At 43.1% G+C, this 20,556-nt stretch overlaps 2 protein-coding genes across 4 annotated transcripts in view; one reads left to right on the top strand and one right to left on the bottom strand.

The window, feature by feature from the left end:
• The window catches only part of DDHD2 (DDHD domain containing 2), a 91,530-nt gene extending 90,242 nt beyond the window's left edge, over nucleotides 1-1,288 (top strand). For all 3 annotated transcript variants that reach the window (XM_040414757.1, XM_040414755.1, XM_040414756.1), the window contains one exon: nucleotides 1,032-1,288. The gene's annotated coding sequence lies outside the window, so the exon portion shown is untranslated. The remainder of the gene's footprint in view (nucleotides 1-1,031) is intronic.
• A 9,325-nt stretch (nucleotides 1,289-10,613) lies between these two features.
• Nucleotides 10,614-11,534, bottom strand: LOC120987450 (olfactory receptor 7A5-like). Its single transcript, XM_040415896.1, has one exon. The coding sequence runs from the start codon at nucleotides 11,532-11,534 to the stop codon at nucleotides 10,614-10,616; it is 921 nt and encodes a 306-aa protein (XP_040271830.1).
• Between the last annotated feature and the right edge of the window lie 9,022 nt (nucleotides 11,535-20,556).

The following is a 20,556-nucleotide window of genomic DNA, read 5'->3' as shown; positions in this document are numbered from 1 at the left end:
AGGACTTTAATAGCGTCCTGGCTGCCATAGTAACACTGAACGCATTTTGAAGACGGTTCCGTCTTCAAATGCTTTCAGTACACTTGCGTTTTTCCGGATCCGGTGTGTAATTCCGGCAAGTGGAGTACACGCCGGATCCGGACAACGCAAGTGTGAAAGAGGCCTAAATGGGCATTTATCGCGATATATATCGTCAGCGCGATACATTTCTTAATATCGTTATTGTGGGAATATTTTTTTATATCGCCAAACCCTACCCTAAAAAAGCAACATAGACAGAAAAGTAAAAAAAAGTTATAGCTCTTGGAAGGCGACAAAGAAAAATGAAGAAAAACGCTTGGTCAGTAAGGCCCAAAACTGGGCTGGTCACTAAGGGGTTAAATGCGAGTTATATTAGTTCTTTGTATATTGCAGTGTTTTAATACTTTAATTTGGCTATCTTTTCTGGGGAAGAAGATACAATGACTTTTCATTTACTGCTAATAAAGATGCAGCAGAGCTGACTTGGTGTTTGCTTGTGTAATGTGTAGTAAATCATGATACCTTATTGAGTTAAAATAAAACCTGAACGGTAGAGGTCGGCAACCTTCGACACACCAGCTGCTACAACTCCCAGCATGCACACGAGCTTCCATAGAAGGGAGAGGAGCATTCTGGGAGTTTCAGCTGGAGTGCCGAAGGTTGCTGATCCTTGTTCTAGAGAGACTCAAAGTTCCCGGCCTCTCCCTTTTCTGGGCGTCATTTATTCTCCTTGGCAGCTGGAACCAGGGATGGTGGCAGCATGTATGACCACACATCACCAGTATAATGCCAGCCACATCTGCTACTAAATAGCTGCTCAAACATATAAGGGCTGATGCTTAGCAAATGGCACAATTACAAATATAATTTTTTTTTTAATGAGAAAATGCAGATTACATAATTTTACAGTGGCTAGATGCAAATGACATACTCAGCTCTGTCAATCTGCATATGCCTTGGAATATACAGCTCATCAACTCTTTTTTTTTTTTCCTTGTACATTATTGCAGGTGCATATGGGTAATATACATCCTTTTATCGGGTCTTCCTACTCGGGCGGAACCTTTTACTGATGATCCGACAGAACACAGTCTTGATGCCGCCTCAAGTGTTGTCTTAAAACGCTTTTCATGACCTTACTGCTACATACAGTTATATTCTGCACTGCATTTTATGGGTGTTAGTAGTTTAGGCGTACAGGGGTAAACCATAAAAATGTCATTTCTCAGCACTTAAAGGGGTTGTCCAAGATGAGAAAAGAAGGTCATTAGCATTCAAGTAGAAACTGCAATACCAGACATGACCCATGGACAAGAGTGACACTGTTTCCAGAAAACCCCTTTCATTAAATATTCTTTAATTTTTTTGACTGTTTTGTTTGTTAATCCCCTAGATCCCATTCATTGCATTATGTTGAAGGGGTTTACTTCAGCCTGATTTAGGCATCTGTTGGCAAGTGGTTTGTCCCCTTCTGTGCTCTTACAGTGCATATCTAATCTGGTTGCTAGGAATACTTAAAGGGGTTGTCCGGGTTCAGAGCTGAACCCGGACATACCCATAATTTCACCCAGACAGCCCCCCTGATGTTCATGCTCTGATGCTCTCCCTTACCCTGCGCTGGATCGCGCAGGGCAAGGGCTCTTTTATTTACAGTAACACACTGTCAGGCGGAGGCTTCCGCCCAGCAGTGTGTTCGGTGACGTCACCGGCTCTGACGGGCGGGCTTTGGTGCTGCCCTAGCCGTTTTACAGTCTAGAGCAGCGCTAAAGCCTGACCATCAGTGCTGGTGACGTCACCGAACACACTGCTGGGCGGAAGCCTCCGCCTGGCAGCCCTATGGAGAGCCCGGTTCGTCACCGGAACTCCAAAAAATGCCTTTGCCCTGCGCGATTTAGCGCAGGGCAAATGAGAGCATCGGAGAATGAACTGTTCCGATGCTCAAGTCAGGGGGGCTGCCTGGGTGAAAATGGGAATATTAAAGGGGTTGTCCAGTGCTTTCAACTTATGGCAATCACTGGTATTATTGGTGGTCTTCCAATCTCCTAGAAACCCCACCGATCTTCAGAAATTTTGGACTGCCACTTAATCATGTTCGCATTAATGGCTGACCCCTGGTATCAAGCACAGCTACCCTCATACATATGACACTATGGTTAGGTAGACAGCTACAACCATTTCATAGTCGTCATGGTCAGCAGGTCTGTCCACTTTGCCTTTTTTTTTTTTTTTTTGCCTTGTCTTAAATTTTTTTTTCAAAAAAAGTAAAAAGTTCCGAAAAAGCTGTAATTACCAATAAAAAATCCTCACAGCTGTATAGATGGAAATATAAAAAAGTTATGGTTGTCAGACTATCGCGGTGCAAAGCAGTTTTTTATTTTTTCAAAGGTTTTTATTTACGTTTTTTTAAGTAGTAAAACATAATGAAATGGTATCGCTGTAGTTCTACTGACCGCCAGAGTATGGATATGGTTGTCACGTTATTTTTAGTGCACAGTGAATGCAAATGAAATTTTCTTTTCCCTATTTTTTTCAATGCAAGTTATGTTAAATGATTCCTTTTAAAAATCCAACTTGTCCCGCAAAAAATAAGCCCTGATTCATCTATGAAAACTTTAAAAAGCTATGGCTCTTGGAAGGCGGGGAGGAAAAAGCAAAAATGAAAATTGGGCCAGTCCTTAAGGGGTTAATCTAATTGGGTCCAACATGCTGTGCTGAGTAATTTCTTAATACATCTTTATAACGATCAAAGTGTTCAGTGTTTCTGGTAAAGAGCTCTAGATCCCCTGCTCTAAATTTTCTGGCAGCTTGCAGGCACCACTAGAGGGAGCTCTGGAGCTCACTTCTTACAGTGATGTTATTGAGGTTAGTCTATAACAGTATAATATAAACTCCCTCTAGTGGTGATTGTAGGTGACCAGAAAATATTTAAATCTCTTTGCAGTATATTTTAAGCCGCGCATCAGAAACATGGCAGGGGAGGTGCATACAGAGCTTCATCTGTGTGTAGTGTCACTATCTTGCCTTATCTAGTCCTCTATCTATGATGCATTACCTCTAAGCCACATATGTCCAACTCGTGGCCCTCCAGCTGTTGCAAAACTACAACTTCCATCATGCTCAGACAGCCTACAGCTATCAGGGCATACTGGGAGTTGTAATTTTGCAACAGCTGAAGGGCCATAAGATTGACACCCCTGCTCTAAACTTAAAGGGGTTGTCTTACCTCGAACATTGGTGACATATCTCTAGAATATGCCACCAATGTCAGATAGATGCAGGTCCCACCTCTGGGACCCGCACCTATCTCTAAAACGAAACTCCCAAAGAGAACGAGAGCGCACTGCGCAAGTCTGGCCGCCCTCCATTCATTTCTAAGGGAGTGGCAAAAATAGCCGAGCACTGGCTCAGCTATTTCTGGCAGTTCCATCGTAGTGAATGGAGCGATGGTTGCGCTTGCACAGGGCTCTCCCAAACTTTGGGCGCTCTGTCCTAGAGATAGGTGTGGGTCCCACCTCCTGGCAATATGCCACCAATGTTCGAGGTGAGACAACCTCTTTAATGTGTAAAATCATTTAAATGTTTTAATTTAACCATTCATCCACAAACAGCGCCATACCTGTCTGCAGGTTGTGTTAGGTATTGCAGTTCAGCTTCACTGAAGTGAAGGGTGTTGAGGTCAAATACTACACACAGCCAGTGGACAGGTGTGGTGGTATTTTTTGAGGAAAGCAGCATGTTTTTCTAGTCCTGGACAAACCCGTTAATGACTTAGTGGAGAGGTGTTTGAAATTAATGTTTTCTGTGCGCAGGTTTTTGGTAGTTGTCACTGCCCTTCCCCCACATTCAAGTAAACAGGAGCTAGTGTGAGTGAACGTGACTGCACCCCTGTATAAAAATTCTGAAGATGAATTGACATGTCACGTTCTGGACCCACTTGTCATACATGCACTTGGTTGGAAGACCCCTTTAACTTCGGTTTCAGTGAGCTGAAATCATGTTTCTGTGTTGTAGACCTATGAACGCTGTCACCTCTGCTATGTTACATGTAATACTTCAAGGAAAGTCAGTGCAGTTGCTTTTCTTGTCTTGGTCAGCACAAGCACCAGTCACCCTGTGATGTCATCATGTATACCATTACTATTCATCTATATATATCCCATACCAAGCACAATGTATTACGTCAGCCTGTGTAACTGCTTCCTAAAGCTCATAGCATAGTACTTGTATGCCTTATGTTCCGGTTTTTGCACTTTCCTTTTTTGTAATTGTATATATTATAAAATATATAATTAAGACACGCTCAGTCCAGCATGTGATGGCATCGTTAAGTAGTATTTTGTAATAAAAGGAAATGTGTTTTTAATAATTTGTGTCTCGTTTCACTAATTGTTTACCCCACTATGTTCTTCTGCATTTACTAGATAGGGAAATGATAAAACTATTCCTGCTGCCACTAGAGGGAGTGCACTACATTCTATTATTCAAATGAGTCTGAACAGTATAAAATCTTTACAGCGAGCTCCCCCTAGTGGTGGCTGCAGCTCGGCAGAATTCTTTTACTTATCTCTATGGCTGTATGGAGAGAAGCTATAAAGTATTTTGGATCTACTTAGATGCACTTTCCTGAGCTAGTTCAGCATCAGTAACCCCTTCATGGTTTGAAACAACCAGGAAGAAAAGGTGGTAAACCCCTAAACCACCTTAGACTTTTAACCAGCCTAAACACCATGGATTATAGATGCCACCATTAATCCAATCATCACCCTTGACACTAGAGGAACTGAATATATTACTGCCTAACCCACCCCATCAGATCCTCGGAGAGTTCTCTGCCATGAGGTGCCATGTTGAACATCAAGTGACCAGTATGGGAGAGTGTGAGACTAATACCATCTTATTTAACACACCTGCTCCCCATTCACACCTGAGACCTTGTAACACAAACGAGTCGCATGACATCGGGGAGGGAAAATGGCTAATAGGGCAGAATTTGTCCATTTTCACTTAGGGGGGTACTCACTTTTGTTGCCAGTAGTTTAAACATTAATGGCTGTGTTGGAGATTACTATATTTTAGGATAGGTGAAAATGAACTAAAGTGGAAGAACCAGGGGTGGAATTTGTTGTAAGGGTATAATTATAATATAATTTGATTGGTTCTGTCCTCTTTTATATTACCTTCTATATTCTGTGTAATGGTAGTTGGACGACATACACAAACCCCCCAACCCAACACCCATTGTGCTGAGAGCCAAATTCCTGAGTAGTTATCTCGGAGACATGCGTGCTGTACATCGGACATCCTTAGGAGGAGGGGCTGAAGGGCACAGACAATTAATGGGCACTCCATTGAGGAACTTTATCCACTATATCCTACGACAGGCGACTGGAGTCCCACTCCATATTGTATGTGTAGACCAGTGATAATTATTTACTTTTACTACTCTATGTGATTTGTGTATTTAATGACACTTAGTAAATATATTTATTCACTTTGCCTGCGTAAACTTATTTATTCTCAACTCTTTTGAATTCACATTTTTAAAAAACGTTAAAATTGTACAAAAAATATACTGATATTTCTTAAAATGTTGAAAAGTGTGTTTAATATTTAAAAGGTTATTCCCATCTCATACATTGGTGACATATCACTAGGGTATGCCCCAATGTCTGATAGGTGCGGGTCCCACCTTTGGGACCTGCACCTATGCTTAGAACGGAGCCTGCAAAGTCCTGGAGGGTGCACCGCGCATGCATGGCCATCCTCTATTCATTCCTATAAGAGCGCTAAAAATAACCGAGCACAGGCTCGGCTATTTCCATTAGCCCTATAGAAGTGAAGGAGCGGTGGCCGCGCTTGCATGGTGCGTCTCCCATTCATTTCAGTGGGACTTCCAAAAATAGGCGAGTGTGCTGCTTGACTATTTTCGGTGCTTCCATAGGAATAAATGGATGGCGGACTTGCATGCTTAGTGCGACCGCTGGGACTTTGTGGGCTCTGTTCTAAGAGATGGCATCAATGTCTGAGATAGGAATAACCCTTTAACTTTATACGTTTTGGAGATTATTTCATCTTAAACTTGCTTAACTCTTCACAGTAACAGTAATTTTGACCAGCGGTGCCCAAACTTTTGCATGCCACTTAATGTCCTTTCTTTTAGACATCAATAGCCGGGTGGAGGCAGTGGGAGATCTGGAGCCAAATGCGCCCGGGGTAGAACATCTGCTACTCAGGAGCCTATCTATCAGGAAAGAACTAGTGGTGTATTGGTTCATAAAGGCAGCGGCAATCATTCAGCATGGAGTGTTGGGGTAAAATGCTATACTTGGCAGTGTGGTAATTTTTTATCAAGTCGCTGGAAGATGTTAGCGTGGCAGTATGCAGGATATGTGGGCAGAAGGTGAAGCGTGGTCTGGGTGCTAATGTTGGAACCACGGTCCTTTTCAGTCGCCAGGGCTATGGGATGAATTATGTCATTCCACTCCTTCATGTCTTAGAGGGGATGCTGATAAATTTGACAGGCGAGGTGATAGAAGACATGGCTGAACTGGAAGAGGAGGAGAAGAACGCGGAGGAGGTGGAAATACATGCCCAGAAATTCTATAGAGAACTAGGTGGTTTATCTGCCCAAGCGACAGAAGAGGAGGAGAGCTAGGGGGAGCTAGATGGCGATGATAAAGACGACTCAGATGACCCCGACAAACCGTGGCACTATGCAGTGGAGATGGAGGCAGGGAGTGCCTCTAAGTCCCTTATGCAAAGGGCTAGAGGCATGCTGAATTGCTTGCGTAGTGACAGCAGCATTATTACCATTCGGCAGAGGGATCGCTACTGGCTCTCCACAATATTAGACCATCGCTACCGGTCCAAAATGGGGGCCTTTTTTTAAAATACTTTCTGAGAGGGATGAAAAACTCAACTGCTATCGAGACATCCTTTGTGGTCGGTTGGTTGCTGTCTACACATGCCATCGCCCATCTTTCTAGATGTCTAACCAGGGGGACCCTCTGAGCTCACGCTCCACTGCCATGACTGCTGGAGGGGATTGGGATGCCGCACCAGTTCCATCAGCAGCAACTTAAGTGTTGTACCTTTTCATGCTGTTGCCACCCTCGCCATTCTTCAACCGGGCCACTAGTGTCCCTTTTTGGCTGTGTTGACTTCACTGTTTATTTTTCAGTTCTTCTGATCCGTCAGAAGAACAGAAAAATGTAAAACAAATGGGTCCTGTCGTTTGAGCATCCATAAGGCCTTTATCACACGGTCAGAATTTAGCATAAGGATTTGATCGTGATTTGGAGGCCAAAAGCAGGTGTGGGTCCAAAACACAGAAGACACGCAAATATTTCCATCACATTATCTCTGTTTTGGACCCACTCCTGTTTTTGCCTTACCAATACTGATGAAATACTGATGCAAAAAACTGACCATGTAATAGAGGCCATTAAAGTCCTGCATGCAGGACTTCTTTTCCACTTGAATAAAACGGATTTTAGAGGCAAATGACCAAAGCTCATGCAAATTGAACATGAGGCCTCTATCACGGTCAGTATTTTGCATCAGGATTTGATCATGATTTGGAAGCTAAAAGCAGGAATAGAATAATACTAATGTGGCGCACTGGAGCAACAAATGACCATACGAGGTGCTCACAGTAGAGTAGGCTCACCCTGTCTACTCAAAAGAGTTACAATTGATACAAAAAGAAGAGCTGGGCACTCTTGGATATTTAGAGTGTATAGCTCTTCTTTTTGTATAAAAGCTGGAATAGGTCCAAATACAGAAGACAAGCAAATATTTCCATCACATGTCATCTCTTTTTGGACCCACTCCTGTTTTTGCCTGACCAATGCTGATCAAATGTTGACCAACCAAATGTTGAATTGAGCTGCTGCCTCCATTTCCTTATTTTGTTCCACTAAAGAGTTACTGGGACACCTGAAGGGATGCGCAGCATTTTTTTATTTTTTTTATTTTGCTTTACTGAAGGCTGCTGCTTTTTTTTTTTTTTGCTTAGCTGGAGGTTAGCTAGGAATGTTGGTGGCCTGCACGATGATGCGCACATCTATATTTGTGACCTGCCTGTTATTCTGACGCAAAGTAACTGTTTCTCTACCAGAAAGGTCTAGCTATGCATGTTGTTGCACTGCACAGTGATGTACACCATGATACGTTCTGCCTAAAGTTTAACTGCAGGCTGGGAAATAGCAGATTTAACATGCTTCCTTGACAAATTAATTCAGATCAAAGAAAATTAAAACATTCGGTGAAGCAAGAATCACATTTTTGAAAACTTTGCTCATCTCTACTGGCAATGAATAGATCTTCCATTCCTGACAGTAACTATTTATTGCCAGCCCAATGATGCCGCTGTCTGCCTGCCCATCATGTACCATACTGCACTGCTGCTGCAGCTACTACTGCCCCTACACATCCCTTTCTTTGTCCGTCAGGTTCCATACTGTATTGCCTCTACTGCTACTCCCAAAAATGTTTTAATGGCTTTTTTGTTATGCTATTGATACTTCACTTTTGCAGAACTCAGGCACACTGTCACCTCCACATGTATTTGTGGTGGTGGAATTAGTGGAGAATAAAATGTATATATACAGTCGTGGCCAAAAGTTTTGAGAATTACACAAATAATAGTTTTCACAAAGTTTGCTGCTAAACTGCTTTTAGATCTTTGTTTCAGTTGTTTCTGTGATGTAGTGAAATATGATTACACACACTTCATACGTTTCAAAGGCTTTTATCGACAATTACATGACATTTATGCAAAAAGTCAGTATTTGCAGTGTTGGCCCTTCTTTTTCAGGACCTCTGCAATTCGACTGGGCTCAATCAACTTCTGGGCCAATTCCTGACTGATAGCAACCCATTCTTTCATAATCACTTGTTGAAGTTTGTCAGAATTAGTGGGTTTTTGTTTGTCCACCGGCCTCTTGTGGATTGACCACAAGTTCTCAATGGGATTAAGATCTGGGAAGTTTCCAGGCCATGGACCCAAAATGTCAACATTTTGGTCCCCGAGCCACTTAGTTATCACTTTTGCCTTATGGCACGGTGCTCCATCGTGCTTGAAAATGCATTGTTCTTCACCAAACTGTTGTTGGATTGTTGGAAGAAGTTGCTGTTGGAGGGTGTTTTGGTACCAATCTTTATTCATGGCTGTGTTTTTGGGCAAAATTGTGAGTGAGCCCACTCCCTTGGATGAGAAGCAACCCCACACATGAATGGTCTCAGGATGCTTTACTGTTGGCATGACACAGGACTGATGGTAGCGCTCACCTTTTCTTCTCCGGACAAGCCTTTTTCCAGATGCCCCAAACAATCGGAAAGAGGCTTAATCGGAGAATATGACTTTGCCCCAGTCCTCAGAAGTCCATTCACCATACTTTCTGCAGAAGATCAATCTGTCCCTGGTGTTTTTTTTGGAGAGAAGTGGCTTCTTTGCTGCCCTTCTTGACACCAGGCCATCTTCCAAAAGTCTTCGCCTCACTGTGCGTGCAGATGCGCTCACACCTGCCTGCTGCCATTCCTGAGCAAGCTCTGCACTGGTGGCACTCCGATCCCGCAGCTGAATCCTCTTTAGGAGACGATCCTGGCGCTTGCTGGACTTTCTTGGACGCCCTGAAGCCTTCTTAACAAGAATTGAACCTCTTTCCTTGAAGTTCTTGATGATCCTATAAATTGTTGATTGAGGTGCAATCTTAGTAGTCACAATATCCTTGCCTGTGAAGCCATTTTTATGCAACGCAATGATGGCTGCACACGTTTCTTTGCAGGTCACCATGGTTAACAATGGAAGAACAATGATTTCAAGTATCACCCTCCTTTTAACATGTCAAGTCTGCCATTTTAACCCAATCAGCCTGACATAATGATCTCCAGCCTTGTGCTCGTCAACATTCTCACCTGAGTTAACAAGACGATTACTGAAATGATCTCAGCAGGTCCTTTAATGACAGCAATGAAATTCAGTGGAAAGTTTTTTTTGGGATTAAGTTAATTTTCATGGCAAAGAAGGACTATGCAATTCATCTGATCACTTTTCATAACATTCTGGAGTATATGCAAATTGCTATTATAAAAACTTAAGCAGCAACTTTTCCAATTTCCAATATTTATGTAATTCTCAAAACTTTTGGCCACGACTGTACATTGTTGTTACGCTCCAAAAAAAGAATCATTTTTGGACCACTTGTTCAAAACAAGCCATTGTTTCTTCTGAAACCACTGCATGTGTATAAACAGTAGCAGACATCTTCCCCAAAAGGAGTACTGTTTGGACTATTTTTGATTAAAAAAAAAAAATTAAAAAAATTGTGATGTGTTTTTCAACAGGTTGTTTGTTTCCACCGACTACTATCCGATTACCCATGGTCAAATATGTAATTGTCACTTTGACATTATTATTGCTGTCTTGAAGGTAAAGCGCTTGAAAGGTTGGATACAGTACTAGGAGATCCCAGGGGGTCATACACGACTTTTAAGGGCAATCAACATATTCCATTCTCATCAAATTTGCTGTCAACAAACACATATTGAAGAGCTATGGTATGACCTACAGTAGGTATTTAAAACCTTTATTAATAAACAATACAGATAATAGTTTTCTTAATGGCCACCTTTACCTCTTCATTCCTTAAACTATATATTATTGGATTCAACATGGGGGTCACTGCCGTATACAGTGTTGAGAACACAAAGTCCTGTTCATCTAGATGTTCTGAAGGAGGCTTTAGGTACATACACATGCCAGCCCCGTAGAACATACCCAAAACAGTAAGGTGTGACGTGCAGGTGGAGAAGGCTTTCTTTCGACCAGTTGTGGAAGGAATGCTGAGAACAACCGATATTATTTTTATGTATGATGATAAACTAAGGAGAAATGGGAAAAAACCAAGAACTATGATTTCAAAATACAGGATGAGATGAAGTCTAGTATTAGCACAAGCAATTCTGTCAAGTGCTTTAATTTCACAGAAGAAGTGTATTTTATCAGATTGGCAGATACCTATCTGGTAAATGTTCAGCGTAAGTAACAGGGCGTTAACATAGGCCAACATCCAAATACCCAATAGAAATAATATATAACTCCCCCTATTCATAATCAAGTGATAATATAAGGGCTTGCAGATGGCTACATATCGATCATAGGCCATAAAAGACAGCAGCATGTCCTCTGTGGAAGCGGCGAAGAGGTAAAAACACATTTGGGTGAAGCATTGTACAAAGGATATTGAGTTGTTCCCAGTGAGTAAAACGTCCATTAGTTTCGGTATAGTTGATGACGTGAAAATCATGTCCACAGCTGATAAGTTGCTTAGAAAGATGTACATGGGCTTATGTAGGTGCACATCTGTGATCACACATATGACTATAATGATGTTACCCAGTAGTCCAATCAAGTAGATGAAGAAAAACAGAGTAAAAAATAGAGGACCGTTCCCTGTTAAATTAGAAAAAGCCACTATCTCGAAATTGTCAATGGGTGTTTGGTTCTCCATCAATTCTTTGCTGATAATGAACAATGAACCACATAACCAGAGCCCTAACAAAGCTAAAGCACCAAAATGTCTAGGATATAAACAAAAAAGGACTTCAACTCTAAAAAAAAATGATGCATCAAAAACTCTTATAAAGTAAATTATTTACCAGTAGCAGCATGACTTATTCAAAGCATTGGTGTGGTGAATCTCACATGATCAAATGCCTATACATGCAACACAAAAGGCCACGAAGGTGCAGTCTACCATGGACCTACATCACCCATCCACACACACGTCCATACTCAAACTGCCGGGCAGAAAGCCCTAGTTACAGATGCACAACCCTCACAGGAACACACTGCTTTCTGGCAAAGGACAAGCAACCCTCTAGAACAATGTCATCAATGGTATTTAGCAAAGCAGCACTTCAAGGAGGTGGGCACATTAGAGCAACAAGGAGCAAGAAGGAACAACATTTTAATATACAAAAAAAGTTCAGTGCTAAACAAAAATGTTACAAAAGATGGAAAACAGTTACAGAAAATAAAAGGGATGAAAAATGGATTTCCTACCAATTCCATTGGTGCAGAATCCTATGCTCGGAACACAGCAGAAAATAGATCAGTCCTTACATTAGATGTAACTCCATGGCATCTGACCCCGTGTGGACCCAGCAGGTCTAGCTGGCAGCCCTCTCCCCCTCCTCTTGGTCATGTGCCAGGAAGTTGGCTAATTACACACAAGTGAAGAGTTTGGTGGCATAATTCTAAATTGGGCCCCAACTTCTCGTAGGTATCTCCTGAGATGGATAATATGACCGGCCTGTTTCCCAGGACATTATTACTATCGCAGATATACCAAACATGACTATATGGCTATAATTAATTCTATCAATATGTCATTCTCCAGGTTTTCAGAGCTCCTGGTGCTGGTGACCACAGATGCGTCTTTTCTCTCTGGAACCAAGTACCATAAGTGAAACTATTATCTATTTATCTGGCATTATAGTTTATATTTCATAACAATTAGTATCAAGGCTGTTATGTCTTTGTATAGGGGCTCTACTGTGGGTTCTAGAGGGGTGCCTTATAGATCAGCCTTATTACTACTAAAGGCTCTAAAGGCTCTCGTTATTACTTCTGGGGGCAGTATAGGTGACCCTTATTTCTGCTAAGTGGCCTATTATTATTATTAGCACAATACAAATGGGTGCACTTTTGGGAAACGTTCTTGCTATTAGGGGTACTGTACTGGGGGCACTATAACTATTGAAGGCAGTCTGGGAGCATTATTACTATGGGGAATGTATCTGTATTGCACTGTTATTTCTGCACTATAGTATTTGGGGAGCACAGCAGATAGACTATTGGGGGTAGCAGCAGGATAACAATGTTGGGGCACCTGGAGAGAGGTGGATGATGGAAAAGGACCCTAAGATGTCTGTATGGCAAACTTCAGAGATGAGTCTGAAAGAAGTTGTCAAGGTTTTCTGGTCCAAATGAAGAAGATGAGGAAAGAGAACGTCTTCATCAGAAGAGACATGACTGGATGTAAGCGCTATGTGCTGCTGTATTACCCTGTATGTTTAATGGCACCATATAAAATGTCCATCTAAATATGTCTTTAGCAGTAGGCTGGAATAAAAATTTGGCACGGAAGGCAGTATTTAAATTTTTGCCTCAGGCATCAGAAAGACTAGGTGCACCCCTGAATACAAATAAGGTACACCATTAGTACTGTTATATATGAAAAATCAATGGGGATAGGAAGGATGCGGGTAGCATATAGCAATAATTAAACCATCCTTGTAGGAAGGTGGTGCAAAGGGACGCAAAGTTAACATCAGCCTAGACACCTATCTACACAAGAAGAGTGGGTGAATGTTGGAGAACTGATCTCTATATACCTTAAATAACATAAAGGAGAGTAACAAAAGTTTTCTATAATTTTTGATGCAAAAAAAATACATGATGTCGTACCTTAGGACTGATGAGGAATCTTTGTGCCATGAATATCGTTAAGGTTCACACAAGATATTTTATATTGTCTTGTAATAAATACATCAGGGACATGCACACACCTTGGGACAAACAGTTTCCCTGGTTATCCTAAATGGAGCTCATTTATTTTATTACAGTCTCCAAGAATAACCTTTAAAATGGTTCTCCGGGAATTAAGAAAATGAAAATACTTAAATATTACTTTATTATAAATATATCCTCAAATACCTTTCATTATTTATAATGACTCGTTTTGTCTGGGGAGCAATCATCAGGGTAAAACAAAATGGCCGCTGTCCCATTAGTTCACACAAAACCTGTCCTGATCACACATGAGGACAAGTTACTTTACAACACTGAGGTAAAGAGCTGCCTCATCTTCCTCCTCCTCTCTAGTTGTCAGGGATTATGATCCTGAATACAGATGATAAGAACTTTAGCTGAATCTCTGGGGAATTTAGTTCATGAGGAGACATGAAGTACAGAGAGGACGGACAGGACAGACTGTGGTAATGGAGACTGTAAACAAGTGCTGCTGCTCATTAGCCACAGTTCACCCTCCTCTCATGTCTCCTTCATCATCTCCATTCCCCCAGACATTCACCTGTATTCAGGATCATAATCCCTGACAAGCAGAGCAGAGAGGAGGATGAGGCAGCACTATGGCTCATTATTGTAAAGTAACTTGTCCTGCTGTGTGGGCAGGTTTTGTGTGTACTATTAGGACGGCGGACATTTTATTTCTCCTGATGATTGCTCCCTAGACAAAACAAGCTATTCTAAGTAATGAAAGGTGTTTGAGAATATATTTATTATAAAATAATATTTAAGTATTTAAATTCCTGAAGAACCCCTTTAACATCTCTGATAAGACATAAAATGGTGGTGAACTAAAATTGGACAACAATTGACAAAATGGATTGCTCCCGCTACTTGCTGAGTGTCCCCGATTATTACCCAACATCACATTCCAGTCTGAGCAATACATTTCTTTGATTTCTGTGAATCTGTGCATTGCATATTTACTTTGTTGTTGTGACTAGGGTCATTCCTGACTATTAGATCACTTTATATATCAGTACATTGTATTGGTTTTTATTTTTAAAGATAAGAGCAAAATTTATTTTGCAACTCCAAGAAAGTTAATGGCTCCAAATAAGCTAATTTTTTGTGTATGTATTTATATATATATACAGTTGCAAGAAAAAGTATGTGAACCCTTTGGAATGATATGGATTTCTGCACAAATTGGTCATAAAATGTGATCTAATCTTCATCTAAGTCACAACAATAGACAATCACAGTCTGCTTAAACTAATAACACACAAAGAATTAAATGTTACCATGTTTTTATTGAACACACCATGTAAACATTAACAGTGCAGGTGGAAAAAGTATGTGAACCCTTGGATTTAATAACTGGTTGAACCTCCTTTGGCAGCAATAACTTCAACCAAACGTTTCCTGTAGTTGCAGATCAGACGTGCACAACGGTCAGGAGTAATTCTTGACCATTCCTCTTTACAGAACTGTTTCAGTTCAGCAATATTCTTGGGATGTCTGGTGTGAATCGCTTTCTTGAGGTCATGCCACAGCATCTCAATCGGGTTGAGGTCAGGACTCTGACTGGGCCCCTCCAGAAGGCATATTTTCTTCTGTTTAAGCCATTCTGTTGTTGATTTACTTCTATGCTTTGGGTTGTTGTCCTGTTGCAACACCCATCTTCTGTTGAGCTTCAGCTGGTGGACAGATGGCCTTAAGTTCTCCTGCAAAATGTCTTGATAAACTTGGGAATTCATTATTCCTTCGATGATAGCAATCCGTCCACGCCCTGACGCAGCAAAGCAGCTCGAAACCATGATGCCCCCACCACCATACTTCACAGTTGGGATGAGGTTTTGATGTTGGTGTGCTGTGCCTCTTTTTCTCCACACATAGTATTGTGTGTTTCTTCCAAACAACTCAAGCAGCAGTGGCTTCCTCTGTGGTATCCTCCCATGAAATCCAATCTTGTTTAATGTTTTACGTATCGTAGATTCGCTAACAGGGCTGTTAGCATGTGCCAGAGACTTTTGTAAATCTTTAGCTGACACTCTAGGATTCTTCTTCACCTCATTGAGCAGTCTGCGCTGTGCTCTTGCAGTCATCTTTACAGGACGGACACTCCTAGGGAGAGTATCAGCAGTGCTGAACTTTCTCCATTTATAGACAATTTGTCTTACCGTGGACTGATGAACAGCAAGGCTTTTGGAGATACTTTTATAACCCTTTCCATCTTTATGCAAGTCAACAATTCTTAATCGTAGGTCTTCTGAGAGCTATTTTGTGCGAGGCATCATTCACATCAGGCAATGCTTCTTGTGAAAAGCAAACCCAGAACTGGTGTGTGTTTTTTATAGGGCAGGGCAGCTGTAACCAACACCTTCAATCTCATCTCATTGATTGGACTCCAGTTGGCTGACACCTCACTCCAATTAGCTCTTGGAGATGTCATTAGTCTAGGGGTTCACATACTTTTTCCACCTGCACTGTGAATGTTTACATGGTGTGTTCAATAAAAACATGGTAACATTTAATTTTTTGTGTGTTATTAGTTTAAGCAGACTGTGATTGTCTATTGTTGTGACTTAGATGAAGATCAGATCACATTTTATGACCAATTTGTGCAGAAATCCATATAATTTCAAAGGGTTCACATACTTTTTCTTGCAACTGTATATAAATATATTGTAAGGGATCGTCTCTTTTCAGGGGGTCACACTCACAGATATCTTCGCAGACACGATTATAATGTCCAAACTCTTGCTTTATTTCAGACACTTTAGCAAAGCACAGGTTAAGAAGTCGCAGCTTCAACTTATCACGTGCGACATCCACACAAAATAACAAACCCTTGCCCGTCTAGGCTCTAACTAAACACATAAGCGTATCCCTGACTCACCTAGAGAGCCCTGTTAACACATGGAACACAAATGCGGCTTTCCTTAGCCATTCAGTCCAGCAACCTCCAGGCTGTGACACTTCAATACCTTTTGGGGGATTGTGGCCCAGTAGTCCTCCCGACTCTGGCCTCGTGATCCTGGTTTCACAGGAGTCACCACTTCCCCCAAAGTTCTGGCTATCGCCTAGCCTCATGGCCTCTCAGCCCACCCGGCTGAGACCACTCACACAGAGCCTCACCAGGACTCTGCTTCACAAAACACTCCACAGTGAGACACACCCAAGATCCAGTAGCAGGATTAAATAGGATCCCTGGACATGAGCATGCCCTAAGTCCCGGACTGGAGCATGGGGAACAGGCACCCACCCAACACATTGCCTGTTCCCAGTAAAAGCCCGCCCTGAAATAGCTGAACCAGCTACACTATCTATATGGTGTCCCCCAACTACTTTAATGGACACCTGGACTAGGGCTTTTACTCCACCAAGGCCGGGCCCCTTGGTGACACGCTCCTGGTGCAAACACCTCAATGTTCACATTGCCACATATCCCCCCCTCTGTTCAAACCTGTGGGGGTGAACACATGTACCAACTGGATGCTCGTGACAGGGCATCCGCATTATAATGCCATCTTCCGGCTCAACGTTCCCCCTGGAAGAGATGGCCAGCGTCAAATGCTTCCCTTTATTTTGCCAGACCCAGGCCATCAGAGCTTGGTTTGTCATAAACACTGCCTTCCTACCTAGACTACATTGTCTAAGGGCCTCCTCCATCTCCTCTTCGCTGGAGAACTTAGCTTTCTGGCTTGCTTATTTTCTAGATTTCTTCTTAGGCCCACAACTTTTAACTTCCGCAACCTTTACAGCCGTGTTTTCCACGGGGAGCTCCCGCCTCCTCCTTTTGTTGGAGATCCGGTTGGTCAGTTTTAAACCACCCTTTAGCCGCTCTAATGTCACCTGGTGTTCCCACTCACTTTGTTTCTTTAGTCTATCACCAGATAGCACTTCTCTTTTTTCTTTAGTCCCCACAGGGGTTACCTCAGGTTTGGCTTCAGTATCAGAGTCTTCTGCTTCTTCAGTGGCTCTCCCCACTTCTGCAGACCCCTCTTCAGCCTTATCCTTGGTCTTTGGAACATCTGAGGATTTCTCCCACTCCAACTCATCGGCCTTAGCTTCTTCAGCCTTTGAGTGTCCTTTGGAGTCTTCATTCACTTTGTTAGCTTTCTCATCCTTCTCAGACACGGCATCATATACTTGCCAACCAATCTAAACCCCTCCTCCTCTTTCTCATCAAGGTTGGAGGTACTGGGGACACCAGGGTCTTCACTAGACTCTTCGTCTTCTGGTATTTTCTCCATAGGCTCATCACCCAGGATATTGTTCTCCTTTCGGGCAGGATTCAGGAGAGCCAGTCCATTGTAGTAGACAGGATCCTCATACTGGTCATCCGTCTCCCCGTATTTCTTCCCCAGAAGACTGCTGGCTTTCTGGAGGGCATTGACAGCAAAGGAAATGTCTTTCATGACCAGGTCCTGGCCACACACTGCTATGAATCTCTTGTATCCTGCATCCACATCAGCCCCATCCCTTTCCTGCTCTGCATGACGTCTTGATCGCTCAGAAGCTACAAGTTCCTCTTGAAGTTGGAGAATTTCCGCTTCTATTTGTGACTCTAGATCCTTCAGTTCATTCATCTCTTTCTGAGTCTCTTCCTGTGACTCCTCTGGAGCTTTCTGCAGTTGCTCTGCGATTACCGCTAGTCCCTTCTCTAGTGTATCTAGGGACTGTGCGAAGCGAGGGAAAACATCTTCAAGTTTGTAGCTGTATTGACCTGTCAGGTCATCTACCCCTGCCTGGGTATGGGTCTCAGACAATCGGCTGCCGTCTCCCCAGTCAGCTCTCGTCCCGTCAGGTATAACTGACATCTGGTCGCTACTAGTAACCACCTTAGTTTCACCAGAAACTGACATGGCAGCCTCACTCTCTGAGCTGCTATCAGCCACATTACATATATCACATGTCCCACTCTTGTCATGATCATCCCTGACCTCTAGGGGCACACACGAGCTAATCCCACATTGGACATTTCCTCAATAACCATAGAACCCCGTGGAGACTGCATACCCACTTCTGGTACGTGTGGTACATACTCTAGCCCTGCCACATTGTCTAGAATGGGGTCTACTAGTGGTGTTCCTTCAACATTTATCAACACTTTTACATCAGACACATGTTTACCAACAGGGGGAGCTTCTTCACCAATCACAGCCTGCAAAGGAAAAGGCATGTCATTATTATCACATATTTCACATGACATCACATTCCCATTATGCATTTCGGCAAACATGGTGCCATCACTTTGCACCTTATCAGCTCCACTGTTTCTAATGGTCACGTCATTTAATGGGCTAGGTACCAGTTCTGCGGAAGTCCATCAGTCCCAGCTGTCACTATAGCCTCACACTCAGTGAGAACTACCTGACAGTCCTCATTAACCGCATGTCTGTCCAGCATATTTATCACTTTATTTATCTCAGGTTTCCATATTTTGCTACCTCTTACCCGGGCCATCATAGGGTCTCTAATTTTTGCCACCCCATGCCTAGCGTTGGTCACGGGCATTTTGGGCAACACAACAACCTTCTCCCCTGCAAAGTCCTGCAAGGGAACAACCGCAACAGGCTTACCCGCCTGTTCAGACCCTGCGTTTTCTCCAATGTCACACACTTCCGAGACAGTTCCTCGCCTCTGTGATTTATCACTCACCGTCCCAGCAGGTATCCCCTGCCGCAGCCTCACTGTCACTGGGTCTGTCACATAATTAATAACAGGAGCGATCTTACCCAGCGATGTCACGGGTTCGGCAGTCCCAGAATCTAAGGATACTCCAGGATCCTTCATTACAAAATCACCTGCAGACTCCTGACTGCAGTGGTTGCTACGAGAAACGCCGTGACTCCATCCTCCTTCCAGATGGGGAGTCACACTCTCGGGAGACATATTCTCCCTCGGCAGAATATGAGCCACTTGCTCCGCTCTATAACTGCTGGGCAGCCGCACGCTGTTGTGGTTGGTTGCCCTTAGCAACAGCCTCGCAGATCCTCGGCACATCCTCTCTAGGACTCTGTCTCCACTGGTAGGGAACATTCGACCTCCTGTGAGATGAACGGCTCTCCCCCTCTTTGTCTTCCCGACGGTTGCCCTTGGCAACAGCATATCTTTGCTTTTCCCCCGATAGTCCCGTCACACAACGAACCTCTTGGAACTTTGTACAGGGTCCATACAGTGTTAAGAACACATTTCTCAAGGCCAGCTGCAACTGTGCCTCCAAAGCCTCTCGCTCTGCATCAAATTTCGCCAATTCATTTTTAGTGTAGCCAATTGCTATGGCCATTTCTTCTGCCTGCTGTATGCGCCAGCGCCGCCGGACATACTCTTCCCCGAGACCCATGTTAGCAGGAAAAACTTTCAGCCACAAGTCCACTTTTGCTGGGCTACTGGCCCTTTAATTCACTGCAGTTTTACTTGCACCACAGCAAAATAGTCCACACTCTTATGAGCAGCACCTGCTCCACTGAACAAACAGGCTTCCGGCCCTTTAACTCCACACACGGCAAAACAACTTTCAGCAGCACCTGCTGTCTCGTCGTTGCCCCTAGCAACCGACCGTTGCCCTTCTCTCATGGACAACTTGCCCGCATCCTCCACCAATTGTAAGGGATTGTTTCTTTTCAGGGGGTCACACTCACAGATATCTTCGCAGACACAATTATAATGTCCAAACTCTTGCTTTATTTCAGACACTTTAGCAAAGCACAGGTTAAAAAGTCGCAGCTTCAACTTATCACGTGTGACATCCACACAAAGTAACAAACCCTTGCCCGGCTAGGCTCTAACTAAACACATAAGTGTATCCCTGACTCACCTAGAGACCCCTGTTCACACATGGAACACAAATGCGGCTTTCCTCAGCCATTCAGTCCAGCAACCTCCAGGCTGTGACACTTCAATACCTTTTGGGGGGATTGTGGCCCAGTAGTCCTCCCGACTCTGGCCTCGTGATCCTGGTTTCACAGGCGTCACCGCTTCCCCCAAAGTTC

This window comes from Bufo bufo, chromosome 1 (assembly GCF_905171765.1).
Source record: "Bufo bufo chromosome 1, aBufBuf1.1, whole genome shotgun sequence".
NCBI lineage: Eukaryota > Metazoa > Chordata > Amphibia > Anura > Bufonidae > Bufo > Bufo bufo.
Note: the sequence above shows the minus strand (reverse complement) of the source record. Positions and strands in the feature narration are given on the sequence as shown.